Source organism: Chelonia mydas, chromosome 10 (genome assembly GCF_015237465.2).
Source record: "Chelonia mydas isolate rCheMyd1 chromosome 10, rCheMyd1.pri.v2, whole genome shotgun sequence".
Lineage (NCBI taxonomy): Eukaryota > Metazoa > Chordata > Testudines > Cheloniidae > Chelonia > Chelonia mydas.
The window spans coordinates 2,719,896-2,741,608 of record NC_051250.2 but is presented as its reverse complement, the minus strand read 5'-3'; the positions used below and the strand labels follow the sequence as shown (position 1 = coordinate 2,741,608).

General features: G+C 45.8%; 1 protein-coding gene across 2 annotated transcripts in view; it reads left to right on the top strand.

Moving 5' to 3' along the window:
* PRKCB (protein kinase C beta) overlaps window positions 1-21,713 on the top strand; it is a 244,098-nt gene that overhangs the window by 86,095 nt on the left and 136,290 nt on the right. For both annotated transcript variants that reach the window (XM_037910079.2, XM_037910078.2), the window contains exon 3: window positions 2,883-2,965. In XM_037910079.2, coding sequence (XP_037766007.1) covers window positions 2,883-2,965 — 83 coding nt within the window. The remainder of the gene's footprint in view (window positions 1-2,882; window positions 2,966-21,713) is intronic.

The following is a 21,713-nucleotide window of genomic DNA, read 5'->3' as shown; positions in this document are numbered from 1 at the left end:
CTTGAATTTAATTTCAAAGCTGCTCAGGGGAAGGAGTTGTGCTTTAGGAGAGAAGAGGCCCATGTGGCGGGGTATGGAGTTTTAACGTGATGTGGCCAGAAGAGTCATCGTCAAAGTTGCCTTGCAACCCAGACAAGTTCTTCGCTAGCTAAAGACCATGCCAAGTTCACAGCTGCCATTCAGTTCTACTTATGCCCCCAGGTAGAGAGCTCACTATGCCTATTGAACACCTGGTAGGTAGCGCAGACCTGGGCGAGGATGGGAGGGAGAGAAGACTCAGGAGACCGGGTGCATTTGGCCAAGCAGCATTTCACTGGGCATCTTGTCTTGCCAAGGTTACTTTGTTTAACCCAGGAACTGCTGGTGACTGGTAGTGCTGAGGGATTTAACACACACTTTCTTCAACTACTCATTCAAATCCTTCAGCACTGTGCTCTGTTGTGGGTTGGTTCTTCTGTGAAATGTCAAATAATTCCAGTCTAGAGGGTGCAAATGCAGACACGATAGTTTAAATTGTGGGCATGCACCAGTCTGCATGGGAAGTGCCTGAGTAAGATATTGCCTTAGGCATGTGATTGTCTCCTTCTGCTTTCTGTAACCAGGCCCTAGAAGTGCTTGCCACTGACTCCAAGCTTAGTGACTTTGCCTTTAGCTCAAACGGTAGAAGCCTGTGGGTTTGGTGCTGACTGTCCTCGTTTGGATCTCTGCTCACAGCTACTGGTGGATGTTCGAGATTCTCAGCCCTCTGCGCTCAGTCTGCAGTGGCCATGAGTCTGTCGCCCCGCCTGCAGAGCCTGGGCTCTTTAGCTCAATCTGTAGCAGCTGCTGGTTGTAGCTGTCCAGATCCTTTGTTCAGTCCCTGGATTGTCAGCCAGGATGATGGCCATCACATCCGCACATGGTGGTGTCTTTAAGCTTGAATGCTCATTCTCCTCCGAACAGAAACAAGGTCATGTGACTTTTTAGACAAACAGGACTTAGCGACTCCATTCAAATTTCAAATATTCATGACCACTGTCCAGTGTTTAAAACAAATGTGCCTTTATGAATGTGAGAAAATTGCAATCTGGAAGCAGGAGGGGTCTAACTTCGCGTTGTCTGCTGGTAGTTATTCACGTGGTTCTGTTAGGGACGTGCATTTGTTGATCAGAGAAGAGTGGTTGAATTTAAAAGCTCCCTTCTTTGTAAATGAAGGGCCCTGTCGTACAAGGCGCACCGCTAAGCTCCAGGGAATTGCTGAGCACCCACCCCTCTGCACTTTACAAGAGCACAGATGGCGTATAATCATTTAAACACGTGGGCTTTTAACAATACAGCCAAATACTTCCAAGCTTACTATTTTCAGCTCCCCCCTACCTCCCCCAATCTTGTTTGCAGTACCACATTGAACTCTGGGCTTAATGCCTTGGTTTCTTTACCTTCACAGTTTGCCAGTGTTTGCACCTTAGGTATGTGACTCAGAGTACCCGTAGTCTTTGTTTTTCTTCAAGAGAAGCTGGTGTGAATGTTTTGTAAGATGGGAGTAAATATCCGTTATTTTCAGTAAGCCAGTATAAAGCCTGGAACTGTGCAGAAACCCTGAGGCTTATGCTTTCACCCCTGGGTGCCTACAGTTAAATTAGTATTTAGGCATCTAAGTCAAAGTGCTTTCAGCAAACTGGCCAGGCCACTTTGATTTCGCTGCCTATAGGCAGCCCTGATCCAGCAAACCATGTAAGCACATACGTAACTCTAAGCTCAAGTAGTCCCATAGACTTCAGTGGTGTGACTTGCATGTTTAAAGTTAGGCATGTTCTTTAAGTGCTTTGCTGGATCAGGGCATGTAGATGGAATTTTAGGCATCCAGGTTTGAAATCCTTGGCCTTAGCATACTGTGACTTATTTATTCGTGATATTCCTAGAGGGAAGACCTCCACACACAGGCCCTGAATCTGTGGATGGGTTCCTCCTGTAAATCGAAAAGCTTTAGAGAAGAGGAAGGGACAACTGCTTTCATAGTATGGCAAAAAGAAAAGGAGTACTTGTGGCCCCTTAGAGACTAACCAATTTATTTGAGCATAAGCTTTTGTGAGCTACAGCTCACTTATCCGATGAAGTGAGCTGTAGCTCACGAAAGCTTATGTGAGCTGTAGCTCACAAAAGCTTATGCTCAAATAAATTGGTTAGTCTCTAAGGTGCCGCAAGTCCTCCTTTTCTTTTTGCGAATACAGACTAACACGGCTGTTACGCTGAAACCTGATAGTATGGCAAATTACTGAGCCTCTGGTGCTGGAGGAGAGAGTTTTCCTCCCACAAACTTATCTGCCCACCCCTTTAAAGCTCAATGTCTGTTGTGCTGTACAGCCCTCTTGTCTATCTGCTGATGCTCGTTCTCTCCTGTTGTGTACATTCACCTTGAGAGAGGTGGAGTCAGAGCATGGCAGGATGATTTATTCCTGAGGTAACTTCAGAGCATCCAACATAAGTGATGCTAAGTTAAGTGGAAGTAGATGTGATCCACGCTTTCCATTAGTTGTTTATGATGCTCATTCAGCTTTTCATGTCAATGAAGTTGCACTGAAATGCAACATCTGTTGATACCATGCAACAGGCTGTTCTTAAATTCCACCATGGTCTTGTTGAGAAATGACCTGCCTTAGGAGTTGTGGGTGTCTTTTTGTTGAGAAATAACTGAATAACGCTGTTAATTCTGACTGCTGATAGAAACATTTTTGAAAAACGGCTCTGATAGGAGGCTAATTAGACATGTCTTACAAAGAAATAGAAAATGAAATGTAATAATCCAGCATGTTTCCTGTGGAAAAGCCTCTAGTCCTGATGTAACTAGTTACAAGCCTTTCATTTACCTTTTAATTGACATTTTCACTACATTCTCTTTGCAGTTTGCTGCTTCGTTGTACACAAGCGGTGCCATGAATTTGTTACTTTCTCCTGCCCGGGTGCTGATAAAGGTCCTGCTTCTGATGTAAGTAAATTCAGCAGCTGATCTCCTGTTAACGGGTTTGCAATGTGAAGTCATTGGGAGAGACACTGGTAAGCCAGATTGCCAGTAAAAATTTCAACCCCTGCTTGAAATGTTAATGGTGGGGGCAGATTTTGAATGCAAATTGCCCCTCAATAAATATTCTGTTTGTGTCTTGTACACACAACAAAGCTTTTGAGAAGAGATTCCACTGCCTCTTTTAATAATTGTGTAGCCAGCGAAACTGTTGCCCTTTCACCTGAACCTCAAATTTCAGCACTATTACAGTCATGTGACCTAGTTATATATTTTTGAGGTTTTATAATAAAGACCTTCAGATAGGTGGTAACTTGAGGCCAGTTGAGGGCAAACCACCTCAGTGTCACAGAAGAAGTGCTGAGGCTTGAGCAGAAGGTTGGGAACCTGAGCTGTCATCCCAGCTATGCGCCCAACTGCCTCTGGTACCTTGACTAAGTTACTGCCTCAGTTTCCCCATCTGTAAAATGTTCATATTTCATATACCTCCTGCACTGGCTAACCTGTTTTTCCAAGGGTTAATTAACCCTTGCCAAGCACTTCTAAGTGCTAAAATAGTTATTTGAATCATGCTGTCGAAGACTGTTCTGTTGTCCCTAGAGATACTTCTTAAACATCTACCCTAGCTGAAATAGCTGATCATTTCATCTTTTGTCACACTGATGAACTAACTGTCAGTAGATGAGTTGTAGTTTTTAAAAATCTGTCTTTAGTGGGTGGCTAATCTACAGGGTTTCCTCTGAGCCCTAAAGAATCTATTGATCCTGACCCATCTTAATTATCATGCCACAATCCAGTCTGTATTAAAAGAGCTAGCCCTATCCATTACTCCAATATTTGATGAGAATTCGCCTCTATTACAATTTAGACTCTTGGTCATTAATATACAAAGTCATCCCTGATTATCTTAATGCCGTGGGTGTTTATCAGAAAAAAATACATATTTTTTCAAGAATCTCAATCACAATATTAGCTCTCAGGTTTAATTAAAGTCATGCATATGTTTGTCAAACCCTCTCCTGCCCCCAGGAAAAAAACATTTCAATCAATTTCACACCTCCCTTTTGCTTTGCACGGTCAGCCTTGCACCAATCACTGTAACGTTCCCAGGAAGGAATGACAGGAAGTTGACAAGGCAACAATATCAAGTGTAATTACTTACTGAAAACTAATAAAACAGTTAGTGTGAAAATCTGCCACTTTTAAAGCCAGCTGTTCTGAAAAGCCATAGTGGTGGTTTAATGAATGATTTCCTTTTTTTCTTGGTGAATCCTGATGTCTACAAGGAAGCCGGGCCGTGTGGGGCACAGCCGGGCCGTGTGGGGCACAGCCGGGCCGTGTGGGGCACAGCCGGGCCGTGTGGGGCACAGCCGGGCCGTGTGGGGCACAGCCGGGCCTGGTGCAGTCATGTAAGATTCCCTGCAATGATTTTGCCAATGCACTTCAGGCCAGTCTGGAAGGTCTAACTTTTTTACCATGGAAACTGATTAATTTCAGCAACTGCTACAAGAAAGGGGATTGAACTGGAGATGGAGATGTGGTTCTGGACTATTTAGAAAAGCTGGACGTGCACAAGTCCATGGGGCCGGATGCGTTGCATCCGAGAGTGCTAAAGGAGCTGACGGATGTGATTGTAGAGACATTGGCCATGATCTTTGAAAACTCATGGCAATCCGGGGAAGTCCCGGACGACTGGAAAAAGGCTAATGAAGTGCCCATCTTTAAAAAAGGAAGAAGGAGGATCCTGGGAACTACAGGCCAGTCAGCCTCACCTCAGTCCCTGGAAATATCATGGAGCAGGTCCTCAAGGAATCAATTCTGAAGCACTTAGAGGAGAGGAAAGTGATCAGGAACAGTCAGTATGGGTTCACCAAGGGCAAGTCATGCCTGACTAATCTAATTGCCTTCTATGACGAGATAACTGGTTCTGTGGATGAAGGGAAAGCAGTGGACATATTGTTCCTTGACTTTAGCAAAGCTTTTGACACTGTCTCCCACAGTATTCTTGCCAGCAAGTTAAAGAAATATGGGCCGGATGAATGGACTATAAGGTGGATAGAAAGCTGGCTAGATTGTCGGGCTCAACGGGTAGTGATCAATGGCTCCATGTCTAGTTGGCAGCCGGTATCAAGTGGAGTGCCCCAAGGGTCGGTCCTCGGGTCGGTTTTGTTCAATATCTTCATAAATGATCTGGAGGATGGCATGGATTGCACCCTCAGGAAGTTTGCAGATGACACGAACCTGGGAGGAAAGGTAGATATGCTGGAGGGTAGGGATAGGATGCAGAGGGCCCTAGACAAATTAGAGGATTGGGCCAAAACAAATCTGATGAGGTTCCACAAGGACAAGTGCAGAGTCCTGCACTTAGGACGGAAGAATCCCACGCACCGCTACAGACTAGAGACCGAATGGCTCGGCAGCAGTTGTGCAGAAAAGGACCTAGGGGTTACAGTGGACGAGAAGCAGGATATGAGTCAACAGTGTGCCCTTGTTGCCAAGAAGGCCAATGGCATTTTGGGCTGTATAAGTAGGGGCATTGTCAGCAGATTGAGGGATGTGATCGTTCCCCTCTATTCAACATTGGTGAGGCCTCATCTGGAGTACTGTGTCCAGTTTTGGGCCCCACACTACAAGAAGGATGTGAAAAAATTGGAAAGAGTCCAGCGGAGGGCAACAAAAATGATGAGGGGACTGGAACACATGAGTTATGAGGAGAGGCTGAGGGACCTGGGATTGTTTAGTTTGCGGAAGAGAAGAATGAGGGGGTTTTGATAGCTGCTTTCAGCTACCTGAAAGGGGGTTCCAAAGAGGATGGCTCTAGACTGTTCTCAGTGGTAGTGGATGACAGAACAAGGAGTAATGGTCTCCAGTTGCAGTGTGGGAGGTTTAGGTTGGATATTAGGAAAAACTTTTTCACTAGGAGGGTGGTGAAGCATTGGAATGTGTTACCTAGGGAGGTGGTGGAATCTCTTTCCTTTGAAGTTTTTAAGGTCAGGCTTGACAAAGCCCTGGCTGGGATGATTTAATTGGGGATCGGAGTCCTGCTTTGAGCAGGGGGTTGGACTAGATGACCTCCTGAGGTCCCTTCCAACCCTGATATTCTATGATTCTATGCTACAATGCACCAGAGTGCCAGTTAAAAATAGAAACAGTGGGAGCAGGAGATTAAAGTTTAACCAAATGTGGTGGCTAAATATACATTCTGTTGCCACTACAAGCTGAAGTGGGGAATAACTAGATCGTGTGCAGAGATTTTGAAAAGGTACCTTTCTGCATCATGTCATGGGGCTCTGGCCCTTCCAGTGATGGGCTCTGTCGCTGCATTGAACAGAGGCATGTGCACACGTCCCAGAGCACCTTGGCCCCTTTCCAAATGGGAGCCGTAGTGGCAAGTCACATGCTGGCTCCTAGTCATGTGTCCTGCAGGAAACTCTGTATATAAAGGTCCCCTGCCTGTTAATCATGGGAGAAGACAGGAGAGACCCAGGGTCAGGAAAGGAGGTGGAATGGGGCTAGGGTGACAGATGTCCCAATTTTATAGGGACAGTCCCAATATTTGGGGCTTTTTCTTATATAGGCACCTATTACCCCCCACCCCAATCCTGATTTTTTACACTTGCTATCTGGTCACCCTAAATGGGGGTGTCTACACCAGTCAGGAGCTGGCTGTGGGGAGCATGGGCTGGGGAGGGCTGTGAAGTGCTGGAAGGAAGGGTTAAGAGCATGATGCTGTTTGGACATCGGCGGGAGGGTGGCTCTCACATTGGACCCCGCTACACTGTCTATGGATTTGCTCCCCGATATGAGGATACTACAGATGTGACTACAAAGGCAAGTGTACCTCTCAGTCCCCCCCATAGCTAGCTTTGTGCATCAGGAGAAAGGGTTGCCTGCTCCTTCTGCAGCCAACCCAGGGACCGAGGCGGTAGGACAACGGGACACAACCCTGTTGTGGAGAGAGCCCCTCTACAACTGAGTGGAGAATTCTCACGGCCCATCCAGTCCTGAAAATGCCAGTAGGGGACATGTGAGTTCTGTGGTAGGGGTGTGACGGACAGCTGCTCTCTTGGCTGACACAGGCACCCAAACCACGGACCTTCAGAGCCAGACGCACGAGGGGCCACAGTGTGAGCTCAGGAGCCAAGGTTCTGTAGCTGGGGGCTGTACTACATCTAAATTTAAGAATATTTCTTGCCACACAGGCCACTAAACAATTCGTCACTGCCAGCCTGGCCAGTGACTTAGCGGTGAAAGGCCCATCCCATTCCTGATCCCCTCACACCTTCCCAGCCCATTGCTTACACTGATGCTAAGTAACGTGAGCCTTATTTTTAGCTACAGACTCATTCCCTTTCTGCTAATTCCTCTGCACTGGTCTAGGAGCGTGCCCTTCATCTGCTTTTTTTGCAGGGTCACCCTTTGTTTGGAAATGAGGCTTCTCAGGTTCACTTCCGAGTGACTCCTGGGCGAGTCTCTCAGTTCAGCCTGTATTTCCCTTCTGACCTGCTAACAGGGACCCTCCATCATTCTCTTTCTCCAGCTCCAGAATGGAGCAGGGGAACTAGCTGGAAGCTTTTTTCCAGGTACATCTTTCAGGCTGCATGGACAGAGGAGACTTAAGCTTCATGAGCTTGTTGCCAGCTTGGTGAGAGCTGCTTTTTCTTTGACACAGCAAATGAAAGAAAAATGCCAAGCAGCCGTGTTGTGTCACAGTCTGCTGGAAGAAGCTGGAGAGTGTTTGGGCTTTGACCGTTGGGTTTGGCAGGAACAGGGTGGATGGTCCCCTCACTGTGTAGATGTGATCAGACCTCATTCCCCTCTCCCACCAATCAGTGCCCGGATTTCAAGTTCCTTTTAATATTGTCACGTGAAACTAACCAACAGTCCCTGGCTGGGTTCGATTGAGTGCACTGGGTGTGTTTATTTGTTGTGCTAACTCCTCCGTGTTGTCAGCAGCACACTTCAGGGTATTGTGTAACACACACGTGTGCTTGACCCCAGTCCTACAGTTTCAGAGAAGACCCTTGATGGAGTGTGTTTGGTTTTAATGATTTGGTTGATGAATAAGAAGGATAGCGCTGGAGAGGCGAACACAGCTTTCGCATGTTCAGCAGATCTGTGTCCTGCCAAAGGGCTGACAGCTACAAATGGTCTGGTTAGGTCCTTCCTGTATCTGGCACTGGGTTAGCTGGTGTCAATACCTGCCCCCGACTGAATAGTAGAGGCCCACGGCTCTAAGGGCTAAAGGAGGAGCCTGGCAAAACTGATGTTTTGAGGCCTCCACACAGTGGAGGGTTAAGTGTCAATACATTAAAACATATAACTTTTTAAAAAATGTTGACATAGCAATGCTTCGAGTGTTGCTTCCTGCAGCACACAGCTCTGTGGGGACTGCTTTATCCCTGGGCCAGCTGGTAACTCAGCTACTCTCCTGATCACTTTTCCCCCCTGTGTTTAGCAGATGCCATTCCATGTACAGTGCTCTGGTGCTTGGAAGTATGTGGATAAATACTGTCAGATCGTGTGTACGCTGAGTGCGTTAGAATGCTGGTAACCCACGCCGGCAAAGCACTCCAGTGTGGATGTGGCTATACGGGCAAAGCTGCACTCTGTACTGATTTAGTAAAACCACCCCTCCGAGTGAAACAAGCTGCACTGGTAAAAGTGCAACTGTGCTTTTATAGCTGTGTCTATGCGATGGGTGTCTGCCAGCACATCCATGCTAGTTGGAGACCACACCTTACTGCACCTCTGACTGGCAGACCTGTGCCAACAGAAGGCTGTAGAGTAGATCTGACCTTATACTAAACTTTGCAGTTGAGTTGTAGATAAACCTTCTATCCAGCATGCTAGGCTCTGTTTGGGGGAGTTTTCCAAGGTGCCTAGTGTTGCTTTCTTTCAGAACTGGAGGTTGTTTTTCTGGCCCATGTTGACTTCAGTTTTGTGGGTGTGTATTTTGAAGAAAAAGGCACATTTTGTTTCTCCTGGAAAGTGCAGGAGTGACTTGATCACAGTCCAGACATACCTACGTGGGGGACAAATATTTGATAATGAGCTTCAGTCTAGCAGATAAAGGTCTACAAGAGCCAATGGTTGGAAGTTGAAGTTAGACAAATTCAGAATGGAAATAAGGCATACATCTTAACTGGGAGGGTTGCGAACACTTGAAACAATTTACCAAGGAACGGGGTGGGTAGAAAAATTGCTGATGATGGAGAATTGAGGTTGGATGTTTTTCTAAAAGATCTGCTCTAGTGTAAACAGGAATTACTTTTGGGCAGTTCTCTGGCCTGTGCAATTCAGGAAGTCAGACGAGATGATCACAATGGCCTTGGAATCTAGGAATCCACAACACAACCTGTCTAATAGCCAAAGTGCCTAGGGAAAAACCTAATTTTTTGCTGTCTTGGTTGGAAGCTTTCTTCTATATGGGAGAAACTCACTAATTACTGTCAATTTGCTAATTACTGAATGTTATGAATTAGTAAGTGGAGGGAGAAGGGAAATACAATAAGCAAACCAGCACCAAACGGGCGAATGGTTTGCAAAATGTTGTTCATGTAGATAATTAGTCTGTGTAGGAAGGCAGAAGAGGCCATTATGATCATCTAGTGTGAACTTCTGCATAAACCAGGCCATAGAATTTCACCCAGTGATTCCTACAACAAGGTCAGCAACTTACAGGCATATCTTTTAGCCATCCAATCTTCCTAGCGTACTGCAGATTTTATGAAAATACCAGAGTCTTAATATGTGATTTCATTGCAATACCCTGCTATTTAATATGTGGAAGTAGAGAAGGGGGGTGTGTGTGGGTGTGGGTGTCCCTCAGCGAATTATAAGGCATGTGGATCAGTTTGTGGATACAACAATATGAACCTCAATAATACAAGGGCAAAGTACTTCACTTAGGAAGGGAAAATCAACACAAAATGGGGAAGAACAGGTCAGGCAGTAGCACTGATGGAGGGGGGGAGGTAAAGTGGGTCATAAATTGAATATGAGCTAACAGTGTGAGGCAGTTGCAAAAAAAGCTAATATTCTGGGGTGTGTTGACGGGAAGGTCATATATAAGACATAGGAGATAATTGTCCCACTCTACTCAGCACTGGTGAGGCGTCAGTAGACCACTGTGTCCAATTCTGGGTGCCGCACTTTAGGAAAGATATGGACAAATTGGGGAGAGTCCAGAGGAGAAATTAGAAGAGGTTTAGAAAACGTGACCTATGAGGAAAGGGTAAAAAGAATGGGGCACCTTCTCTGGAAGTGTTTCCTGAAGTTTAGCTAAAATCTTATTTATTGTTTTTTTTTAACTTCATCCCCTTCCTTTAAAACTTTCTCCCTCCTTGGTGTTTTCACCATTCGGCTCTATTAACACAACAAATGGGGAAGGAGAGCTAGAGACAGCGTGGAGAATTGCGTATGAAGTGTGTTATAAAATGATATTTGACATTTTTCGCAGCATGAAAGTGTCTCCTCATTGAATTCAATCACCCAAAGCAATCTCTCTAACAATGCTTCTGTGCACACACACCTTTCAGATGCCTTTTAATTTTGGCGATAAGCAATGGGAGGGTGAAAGTGCAGAGATACCTGCCGCCGGCTTTTCAGCTAGTCTACCTGGCTGTTTCCGTGAGCAGCATAGTGTACACTTCCGCAGCCCCTTCTTGTAGCTAGCTTTGCTGCATGGTAATATGAGGGCCTTTACTGCTACTTGCTAAATGCTATGCAATTTCATATCCAGTGTTAAATCCCTCAGTCTTCTGGTCTCCTCCCACTGGGCGCAAACTGAAGGAAATGGGAGATACAAGGCCTAACCCTGGTAGTTTTAATCTCACTCCCCAGCAGATCCAGCTGAGCATGAACCCTGTAAACAGAGAGTTTTACATATAAATAACTTTTTTTTTAATGTACCTACAGAGAAATCTTTAAAGGTGCCTTCTGAACTGTGCCTGTCTTGTGTGCAGAGGCAGCTTCTTCTGTGCACAGAACAGGACTTCACAGTCACAGAAAGGTACTTGCCTTCAAAATGAGAGAGTGTGCGTGGATGTCTCTGCACCCTCACACGCAAGTTTTTTCACTTGTAGCATGTTCTGCCGATGTTGACGCTGGAGTCTCCTTTGGAAAACTTGGCCCTTTCTGCTGGTAAACAAAGGTCTGATAAGTGCTAAATGTTAATGATTGACTTGTGTGCAATCACCATTGCATTGGTGGAGTTGGATAGGAGTTGGGACAGCCATTACCTAATGGGGGGATGTACCCTACAAATGTATTACTTATATTGCTCTGTTGACTAATTCCCACAACATGGCATTCATTTTTACGCATCTGAAATTGTTTGGAGCAGTAATATAGAAAATGACCACATGCTTTTAAAAGAGTCTGGAAACAAAGGCAAAATATTTGCCTCAAAATAACCTCGGAGGAAAACGTTGCAATCTGTGGCTTTTGTTGTTGGGTTTTGATTTTGAAACAAAAAAAGCAGTTTGAGCTTTCAGCCCCACACTGCAAGCCAACATGCAGCTGCACAAATAAATGGCCACAAGGGGTGAGGAGTGTGCTGGCGAACAGATGTACGTTGCACCTCCGAAGTTTGCTGTTGGTTTTTCTTTGCCACTTTGGAAACCAGTAAACTGGAACTGCTGACACACAACAGCTGAGTGTTTTTATCTGTGGAAGACACACAGAGGTTGTAGAGCCTTTCCGCTGGGAGGCAGAAATAATCGAAGGTAGCCAGGAGGAACAGCTACAGCAGAGATGAAATTGAAGGATTTGGAAAAGGGCGAACCACTTAACCTTATTCTTCTTTTGTAAGATATTTCCGATGAAGTTTGGCAGTGGGAGAGCAGTGAAAGCTTTGGGCCGGATCCTGCCACCTGCACTCATCTTAGGTCAGCTCACAAGCAAGCCCATCTACCTAGGTGCATGGGGGGAGGGGAGAGGCGGTCAGGTGCACCTTGCCCCTTTGTGTGGGCTACCCACATTTCAGGTCAGTTTGCATGTGTGTGAGCGGGAGGAGGGATAAAGCAATCAGTGGAGAGCTACTAGTGCCCTCCTGGCCAGGGCTCTGGGCATGGGCTGGGCCTTGACTGCCTCTCCCCAACCCAAAACCCCCACGTGCCAGCCAGCACTGCTGAGCCAGTGTGGAGGGGCAAGGAAGCGGTATCAAGAAAAAGGTTCCTGCAGCTTCTGTCTCCACCAGCCCTGCCCTTGGTCCGCCCTGGAGCAAGGGGGAAGGAGCAACCCGGTCAATTGAATGACAGCGCGGTCTGCTCTGGGCCAGCATAACGGCAGATCTCTCTTTACGGAGCGGCACCTTACTGTAGAAGTAGCCCTTTTGGTTTCATTTTGGGAAGAGTGATGGAGGACTAGAGAGGAACCAGAGGGTTTGGGTGGAGGGGAGGCAGATATGGTATTGGTCTGCTTACAGATGGAAGGGAGAGATCTAGACACTATGCATGTAGAGAATCTAATCCTTCCCTGGTGTAGGGGCAGACAGAAGAATCTGAGCATCTAGAGGGTAATGAACAATAAAGGAAAAAAAGTGTTTTGATTTTTTTTTTTAGAGCCACTCCAGGTTCTCCTGCAGTTCTCCCCTGTCTCTAACTTGTCTCTCTGTCCTTCCCCTGCCTTGACTATGTTAGCATCTACTCCAGCCTCTTTTTCACTTCCTCAAGAAGCTCTTCCAGCAATACTTAGTTTGCAGCCGCTCTTGTCAATCATGCTAGGCAGTCACTTTGGCTAGGTGAGGAGAGGACTAGATGGTTCCTGAAAGAGCTTTCCTTATGCCTTGCTGTGGAACGCGGCCGAGTGGTGGATTGCAGGCTCACTGTGGGCTGCCTTTCCCTAGGAAGGAGACGTCTAAATTAAAACTAAATTGCTACGTTTCGAGAGCAACTGCTTGATGCCAGGGTGAGTGTGAAAAATGTTGCCCAGGTCTTCTATTGCCTGCCAGTCGCCCATGCTGGAACCTCCTCTCAGAATTACCGCCGCAGCTAGTTAAGCGGGCAGGTAGTCATGGAAAGGCCAACCTCCCATGGAAGGTGGATGGGAACCTGGGAGGCAGTGACCATGAGATGGTCGAGTTCAGGATCCTGACACAAGGAAGGCATTAATTAATATTTAATATGTTATTTCTGCAGATAAAGAGCAGGTGACAGTTGCTTGGGCTCTTCAAAAGGAAGCAACACTTCTCCTTTTGCCGTTGAATTTTGCACTTGGCCCAGCCTTCTAGCCAGGGCTGGCTCTAGACACCAGCGAAGCAAGCCACTGAAGGGGCAGCTCTGCGGCCGCTCCTGGGGTGGCCCTCCGGCGGCAACCCTGGCGGCACGTCGGCGGCCGCGCCTCTCCGTTGTTTCCCGCGGCGGCCGTTTGGCAGCAGCTTGCTCTGATGTTCCTGTTCTCTCTGGCGGCGGCGTATTCGGCAGGTTTTTTTGCTGCTTGGGGCGGCAAAAAATGTAGAACCGGCCCTGCTTCTAGCAGGCTTTTATGTTTTGCGGGTGCATCCTGACAGCCGTCACTTTGTGACGGCTGGGGAGTGCGCACGGGGTGAACTTTCTGATCCGCGTGCTGTGGAGAATCAAGCTTCTTACAGCAGTTTCATTTTTAAGGAGCTTTAAGACACGAGGCTGAGAAATATTCCCACAGATGGAAATATCCCAGCCAGATCAGGAATCAGTTGAGGGCACCGGGTTCATTTTGAACCAGTGAAAAGCTAAAGATTTCCTCTTCCCTAAAGATGTTGCTAATATGCCTGTCATCATTCTGGAGCAACCTATGATTATGTCAGACAATAAGGTTTGGGTTGTAGAGACTCAGTTGTGCATTTTTATGGTAATGCAGCTATCTGGTAACGGGAAGATTTAATTGGCTTTTACTATCTGTGAGAGGAGGGGCAGTCACTTAACTGACTAGGAATGTCAAATGTTGGATTTGCTTTAACCTGGCAACTGACATGAAAAACTCTACGGATTATTCTTCATAACAACAGGCCACATGTCTTTTGCTGAGATGTAAGAAAGATTCATGGTGCTGCACCACGCCAGCTTGATTTCGGATACCACTGAGGTCACTAAACTAAAACAAATGTTCCCGCTAACAGTGATTTGCAGGCCAGCTCAACGAATGGTATTTAGCCCAGTTTGAACATTGACCGCTGGGTGAGATGTCCAGGCATTTGTGTGGTGCTCCTCACCTTGGCCTTGGAAATAGGAAGGCGACTGTAGCTGTCTTTGGGGGTCTCTGCTGCTCTGTGTGGAACTGAAAATCAAGCATAGACTAGAAAGATGAGCCTGTGGAATATTGCGGCCATTGATCTGTACAAGCGTAGATGGCTGCTGGAATCCACTGCAGCTTTTCCCGATGTTTAAATGAACACAGAACCTGAACAAAACAGATTTGTCAAAAGTGACATGAAAACTCTGAATCCCATCCCTGAATTTTAAACCTCAGCCGTGAAGCAATAAATCTTCATCTTAAATATCTCACTCTGAAGAGAGCTTAAGGAATGTGCAACATAACAATAACTTCTCCGCCAGAGAAAGGGTTACCTTTGGCCGACATTTTAGAGAAACTACAGCTCCTGGTGCCTGCAGCTGTAGTGTGTAACAATATCCGAAGTTAGGGCCACTTCAACTGAAGCTGTAAATAAAAGCCTTGAAAGTTAGATAGAAATTCTGACTCTTCACCCCCAGGGAATCTTGAATCTAGCTCATGTGGAAATTAGCGTGTGCCTTGCTTTCATCAGTGGGAATGAGACCGCACACTATTTCTAGCCCACAGCTAAGTAATCTTCTAGAACAAGTCTGCCTTTGCCCCTTGGTTGCTCTGTTTTTTCGAGTAGCTTGAGATCAGCGAGTTATCTCAAGTGCCTATACACAAATGCAAGAAGCCTGGGAAACAAACAGAGAACTGGAAGTCCTGGCACAGTCAAGGAATTATGATGTGATTGGAATAACAGAGACTTGTTGGGATAATTCACATGACTGGAGTACTGTCATGGATGGATATAAACTGTTCAGGAAGGACAGGCAGGGCAGAAAAGGTGGGGGAGTTGCATTATATGTAAGAGAGCAGTATGACTGCTCAGAGCTCCGGTATGAAACTGCAGAAAAACCTGAGTCTCTGGATTAAGTTTAGAAGTGTGAGCAACAAGGGAGATGTCGTGGTGGGAGTCTGCAATAGACCACCGGACCAGGGGGATGAGGTGGACGAGGCTTTCTTCCAGCAACTCACAGAAGTTACTAGATCGCAGGCCCTGGTTCTCATGGGACACTTCAATCACCCTGATATCTCCTGGGAGAGCAATACAGCGGTGCACAGACAATCCAGGAAGTTTTTGGAGAGTGTAGGGGACAATTTCCTGGTGCAAGTGCTGGAAGAATCAACTGGGGCGGAGTTCTTCTTGACCTGCTGCTCGCAAACCGGGAAGAATTAGTAGGGGAAGCAAAAGTGGATGGGAACCTGGGAGGCAGTGACCATGAGATGGTTGAGTTCAGGATCCTGACACAAGGAAGAAAGGAGAGCAGCAGAATATGGACCCTGGACTTCAGAAAAGCAGACTTTGACAACCTCAGAGAACTGATGGGCAGGATCCCTTGGAGAATAACATGACAGGGAAAGGAGTCCAGGAGAGCTGGCTGTATTTTAAAGAATCCTTATTGAGGTTACAGGGACAAACCATCCCGATGTGTAGAAAGAATAATAAATATGGCAGGCGACCAGCTTGGCTTAACAGTGAAATCCTTGCTGATCTTAAACACAAAAAAGAAGCTTACAAGAAGTGGAAGATTGGACAAATGACCAGGGAGGAATATAAAAATATTGCTCAGGCATGCAGGAGTGAAATCAGGAAGGCCAAATCACACTTGGAGTTGCAGCTAGCAAGAGATGTTCAGAGTAACAAGAAGGGTTTCTTCAGGTATGTTAGCAACAAGAAGAAAGTCAAGGAAAGTGTGGGCCCCTTACTGAATGAGGGAGACAACCTAGTGACAGAGGATGTGGAAAAAGCTAATGTACTCAATGCTTTTTTTTGCCTCTGTCTTCACGAACAAAGGCAGCTCCCAGGCTGCTGCACTAGGCAGCACAGTATGGGAAGGAGGTGACCAGCCCTCTGTGGAGAAAGAAGTGGTTCGGGACTATTTAGAAAAGCTGGACGAGCACAAGTCCATGGGGCCAGATGCGCTGCATCCGAGAGTGCTAAAAGAATTGGTGGATGTGATTGCAGAGCCATTGGCCATTATCTTTGAAAACTCATGGCGATCGGGGGAAGTCCCGGATGACTGGAAAAAGGCTAATGTAGTGCCCATCTTTAAAAAAGGGAAGACGGAAGATCTGGGGAACTACAGGCCAGTCAGCCTCACCTCAGTCCCTGGAAAAATCATGGAGCAGGTCCTCAAGGAATCAATTCTGAAGCACTTAGAGGAGAGGAAAGTGATCAGGAACAGTCAGCATGGATTCACCAAGGGCAAGTCATGCCTGACTAATCTAATTGACTTCTATGATGAGATAACTGGCTCTGTGGATGAAGGGAAAGCAGTGGACGTGTTATTCCTTGACTTTAGAAAAGCTTTTGACGCTGTCTCCCACAGTATTCTTGCCAGCAAGTTAAAGAAGTATGGGCTGGATGAATGGACTACAAGGTGGATAGAAAGCTGGCTAGATTGTCGGGCTCAACGGGTAGTGATCAATGGCTCCATGTCTAGTTGGCAGCTGGTATCAAGCTGCCCCAAGGGTCAGTCCTGGGGCCGGTTTTGTTCAATATCTTCATTAATGATCTGGAGGATGGCATGGATTGCACCCTCAGCAAGTTTGCAGATGACACTAACCTGGGAGGAGAGGTAGATACACTGGAGGGTAGGGATAGGGTACAGAGGGACCTAGAGAAATTAGAGGATTGGGCCAAAACAAATCTGATGAGGTTCCACAAGGACAAGTGCAGAGTCCTGCACTTAGGACAGAAGAATCCCATGCACCGCTACAGACTAGGGACCGAATGGCTCGGCAGCAATTCTGCAGAAAAGGACTTAGGGGTTACAGTGGACGAGAAGCAGGATATGAGTCAACAGTGTGCCCTTGTTGCCAAGAAGGCCAATGGCATTTTGGGCTGTATAAGTAGGGGCATTGTCAGCAGATGGAGGGATGTGATTGTTCCCCTCTATTCGACATTGGTGAGGCCTCATCTGGAGTACTGTGTCCAGTTTTGGGCCCCACACTACAAGAAGGATGTGAAAAAATTGGAAAGAGTCCAGCGGAGGGCAACAAAAATGTTTAGGGGGCTGGAACACATGAGTTATGAGGAGAGGCTGAGGGACCTGGGATTGTTTAGTTTGCGGAAGAGAAGAATGAGGGGGGAATTTGATAGCTGCTTTCAACTACCAGAAAGGGGGTTCCAAAGAGGATGGCTCTAGACTGTTCTCAGTGGTAGCTGATGACAGAACAAGGAGTAATGGTCTCCAGTTGCAGTGTGGGAGGTTTAGGTTGGATATTAGGAAAAACTTTTTCACTAGGAGGGTGGTGAAGCACTGGAATGGGTTACGTAGGGAGGTGGTGGAATCTCCTCCTTTGAAGTTTTTAAGGTCAGGCTTGACAAAGCCCTGGCTGGGATGATTTAGTTGGGGATTGGTCCTGCTTTGAGCAGGGGGTTGGACTAGATGACCTCCTGAGGTCCCTTCCAACCCTGATATTCTATGATCCAGGGAACCCTGGCTCCAATCTGCAAAGCACTTAAGTTTATTGTTAAAGATAAGCGCACACCTGTATATCCATTTAAGTCAGTGGAGCTACTCAAGCACATGCTTAACTTTTAAGCGGATGAGTAAAGACAAAGGGAACTACTTGAGCTTAATTTTAAGCACACGCTTAAGTGCTTTGCAGGATTTGGAGCCTGTGTCTGTATGCTGCACATAACCATAGGGAGAAGCTGAAAGCTCTTTGCAGAGAATAAAAAGAACTGGGGGAGAGAAAAATGTCTAGAAGTCTCTTTTCTTGTTGTTTTGTTAATGTCTGTGCTTACGGTGCCGTCTGCTCTCTTTGGTCTACTTACGTTTGAACCTCCTTGGAAAAAAGTGTGTTTAACTTTGCAGGGCATACTGAATATGAATTTTCTGCGTCAATGTCCAGGAGAAAAGGGATCATTATATAGAGATGGCAATGCCTTTAAATAACTATTAGGCACTTCACAGAATAGGGAATGAAGCTATGGTTGTAGTCTCTGGAACTGGAAACATCAGGGCTTCTGCTACATTTGTTATGGTGCATGCACCACCCTAAAGTAAGTGCAAGTCTTTTAAAAATGTCTCTGTGCTGTTGTGTCATTGTGTGTGTCCACAGGTTGTGGGATCCAGTCATATGAGCAGGATACAAGCAAAACTAGAGTCCGTTATTAAAACAGTGGCTGAAGACAGCTTTTTTTTTACAATCCATTGAAAAATCTAGTTCAGTCTAAATTTGTGCACCACAGAAAGGACAGAAATCTGTGGTGCTGGTGATCCTGGAGTCAGAGAGTGTGCTCAGCTGGTGTTCAGGTTTGCTATGGTCATAAATGGAAAAACTGTAATTTGGTATTTTTGCCAACAGCCTGTAACCTAAATGACACATAGAAGCTACATTAAAGCATGAGGGTTGCAAAGTCAAGCACTCAGAACTTAGGAAATGTCAGAATTGTGGTTGTCCATGTAGAAGGCTGTACAGAGGAAGCTCGGTAGGGGCTGGGAGCATGTTCAGTGCAGTTGGTATGTGGAGAGTTTCATAGGTGAGGGACATGCTTGCTGCAGATGGAATGTGAGAAGAGTGGAAGAAGAACAACCAGCAAAGAGAGCATGGGAGGAAGAAGACAGCAAGAAAGGATGTGGAAGACTGAGGATACAATGGAAAGACTATCAAGAGAAGTTTGAAGAACAAAGGACTGGAACTCCAAGACCTACAAACCCGTGTGTGCCATAGACTGGAAGGAGCAACGAAGAATTGTAGGAACCTCTGACCACATGTAAATGGGAGAAGAAGCTGAGAAGTGAAGTGATGAGCTAAACAACCTGAAGATGTATTTGACAGTGGTTTTCATGATGGCCTGCTGAATAGATAGCCACTGTTATACATGGTCCCATGAAATCCTAGAGAACAGAGAAGCTTTCTCTGGTGGTGGTTCTTCTCCTCTTCTTATCACATGTCCAGCCCACCTCAACTGGGCGCCCTCCAGCCTATCACTAAGAGTCCCAGGTTTATCTTCCTCTGATGTTTTCCACGCACACTGTGTTTACCTGCTGCTTGCCTGCCATTCTCCTCAGTATGTAGTTTTCTACTACCTGAATTCTCCTTTCTTCCATCTCCTTAGGAGCCACTGTTTGGAAGCCATGGAGCAGGCAGGGGCAGACACATGCAGCATATCCTTTTCCTTCCCATTTTTTACCTAATTGCCTGTCCCACAGTACTCCTGCCACCTTTTTCACTGCCACCCATAAACATTGGGTTCTTCTCTTCATTTCTCCTGATCTCTCTTTATGTGTAGCTCAAAGTTTTTTTATAAATTATTTATAGATGACATTTCACCCCAATTAAGAGCCATCATATTTTTGCTACTACGGAGGCACAGGGGTTGCTGGGAAAGGAATTGGTATGGTAAAATACGGACTGCCCTTGTAATGCAGAAGCTTTCCTACCAGATATGTACTCAAGAGAAGTGCCAGAAAGAGGATAGGGATTTAGATGTTTGGTTGTCCTTCTTGGCGTACTCAGAGAAGGAGGGCTCCCCAGCCAGCGAGCCTGAACCTTTAGCCAGGTTCTTTGAATATTAATCTGTTCCTGAATAAATAACTTACAAGGTAAAGTGTTAACATTTTACTAAAACTTTGCCTCAATTAAGAAAAAAGCTTTAAAATAATGTTGGGTGCCTTTCAATCACACTAAATTCAATTACAACAAAACCGTCTCAAACTCAGATTGGGGTCTTGTGAGCATTTTCCAAATGAGGTTCTGAGGTTTACACTGATTAAACAGTAAAAGAAGCTATTTTGCTTTTGTGCTCTTCAGATGTGGAGGATTTTATTCCATGCTGGGCACAGCACGAAACTGTACCTGTCGTATTCACCTTGGATATTGGCTGCCTGAGTACTGTGTGTGTGTTTGAGATCCATCATGTCAATAAAATATATTGACTTGCTGGAGGCTCCATGAAGTGGGCTCAGGGACAAGTCTATGACCATATGTTTAATATCTCAGCACTAAAATATTCTAGTGTTTTGTTTCCTTTTTAAAAGGGCTAGTAACATTATGTTTGCTGCTCTCACATTGTTCACTCTGCATGTGTGTTCTCCGCCTTCCCCCACCCTGTGTCTGTCTTGTCTGTTTTGATTGTCAGTTCTCTGGGGCAGCAGCTATTTGCTGCTTTTTTGTACAGTGCCTATTCTTGGTTGGTTAATGAGTAGTAAGTGATGGAACACTATTTTTGATTGGTGTGCCTATAAATGAAACAAATGTCAAAACACCTCTAAAATGTCACTTGTTGAAGCAGGCTTCCAAAGAGTTAGAACATTGCTAGAAATGATGCAACACTGAATGAACACGCTAACCACTGCAGTCTTGCCCAGAACACGGTCTGTCTTCTTTCTACATAGCATAGCTTACCTTAAAGGGAATCTTCAATGATGAGAGTAATAGTAAAATGTATCTGTGACGGGTTGAGTCACAGATTCCCCTTTGGGACTGCCACCTGATGTGCCTAGACTACCTCTGAGCCTGTTTTCCCTGCCAGCTTGGGACTTCAGTACCTTGCCTGGTTTGAGCCAGACACGCTTGCCTGCTGCAAACACAGATCCAAGTCTGAACCACGTCCCCCACAAGCTGCAGGCTTAACTGAAAACAGCTTAAGGAAGTGCTCCTGTCTCCAGCACTCAGATACCCCGCTCCCAATGGGGTCCAAACCCCAAATAAATCAGTTTTACCCTGTATAAAGCTTATACAGGGTAAAATCAAATTGTTCGCCCTCTATAACACTGAGAGAGAGAGATGCACAGCTGTCCCCCGCCCCCCCCCCAGATATTAATACTTACTCTGGGTTAATAATAAGTAAAAAGTGATTTTACTAAATATAAAAAGTAGGATTTAAGTGGTTCCAAGTAATAACAGACAGAACAAAGTGAATTACCAAGCAAAATAAAATAAAACATGCAAGTCTAAGCCTAATACCGTAAGAAAACTGAATAAAAAAAAAAAATCTCACCTCAGATGTTTCAACAGGCTTTTTCACAGACTGGATGCCTCCCTAGTCTGGGCCCAATCCTTTTCCCTGGTACAGTCCTTGTTCCAGCCCAGGTGGTAGCTAGGGGATTTCTCATGACTGCAGCCCCCTTTGTTCTGTTCCATCTCCTTTTATATCTTTGGCACAAGGCGGGAATCCTTTGTCCCTCTCTGGGTTCCCACCCCTCCTTCTAAATGGAAAAGCACCAGGTTAAAGATGGATTCCAGTTCAGGTGACATGATCACATGTCACTGTAAGACTTCATTACCCACTTGCCAGCCCACAGGTATACAGGAAGACTTACAGGTAAACAGAGCCATTTACAACCAATTGTCCTGGTTAATGGGAGCCATCAAGATTTCGAGACACCATTAATGGCCCACACTTTGCATAATTACAATAGGACCTCAGAGTTACATTTCATATTTCTAGTTTCAGGTACAAGAATGATACATTTATACAAATAGGATGACCACACTCAGT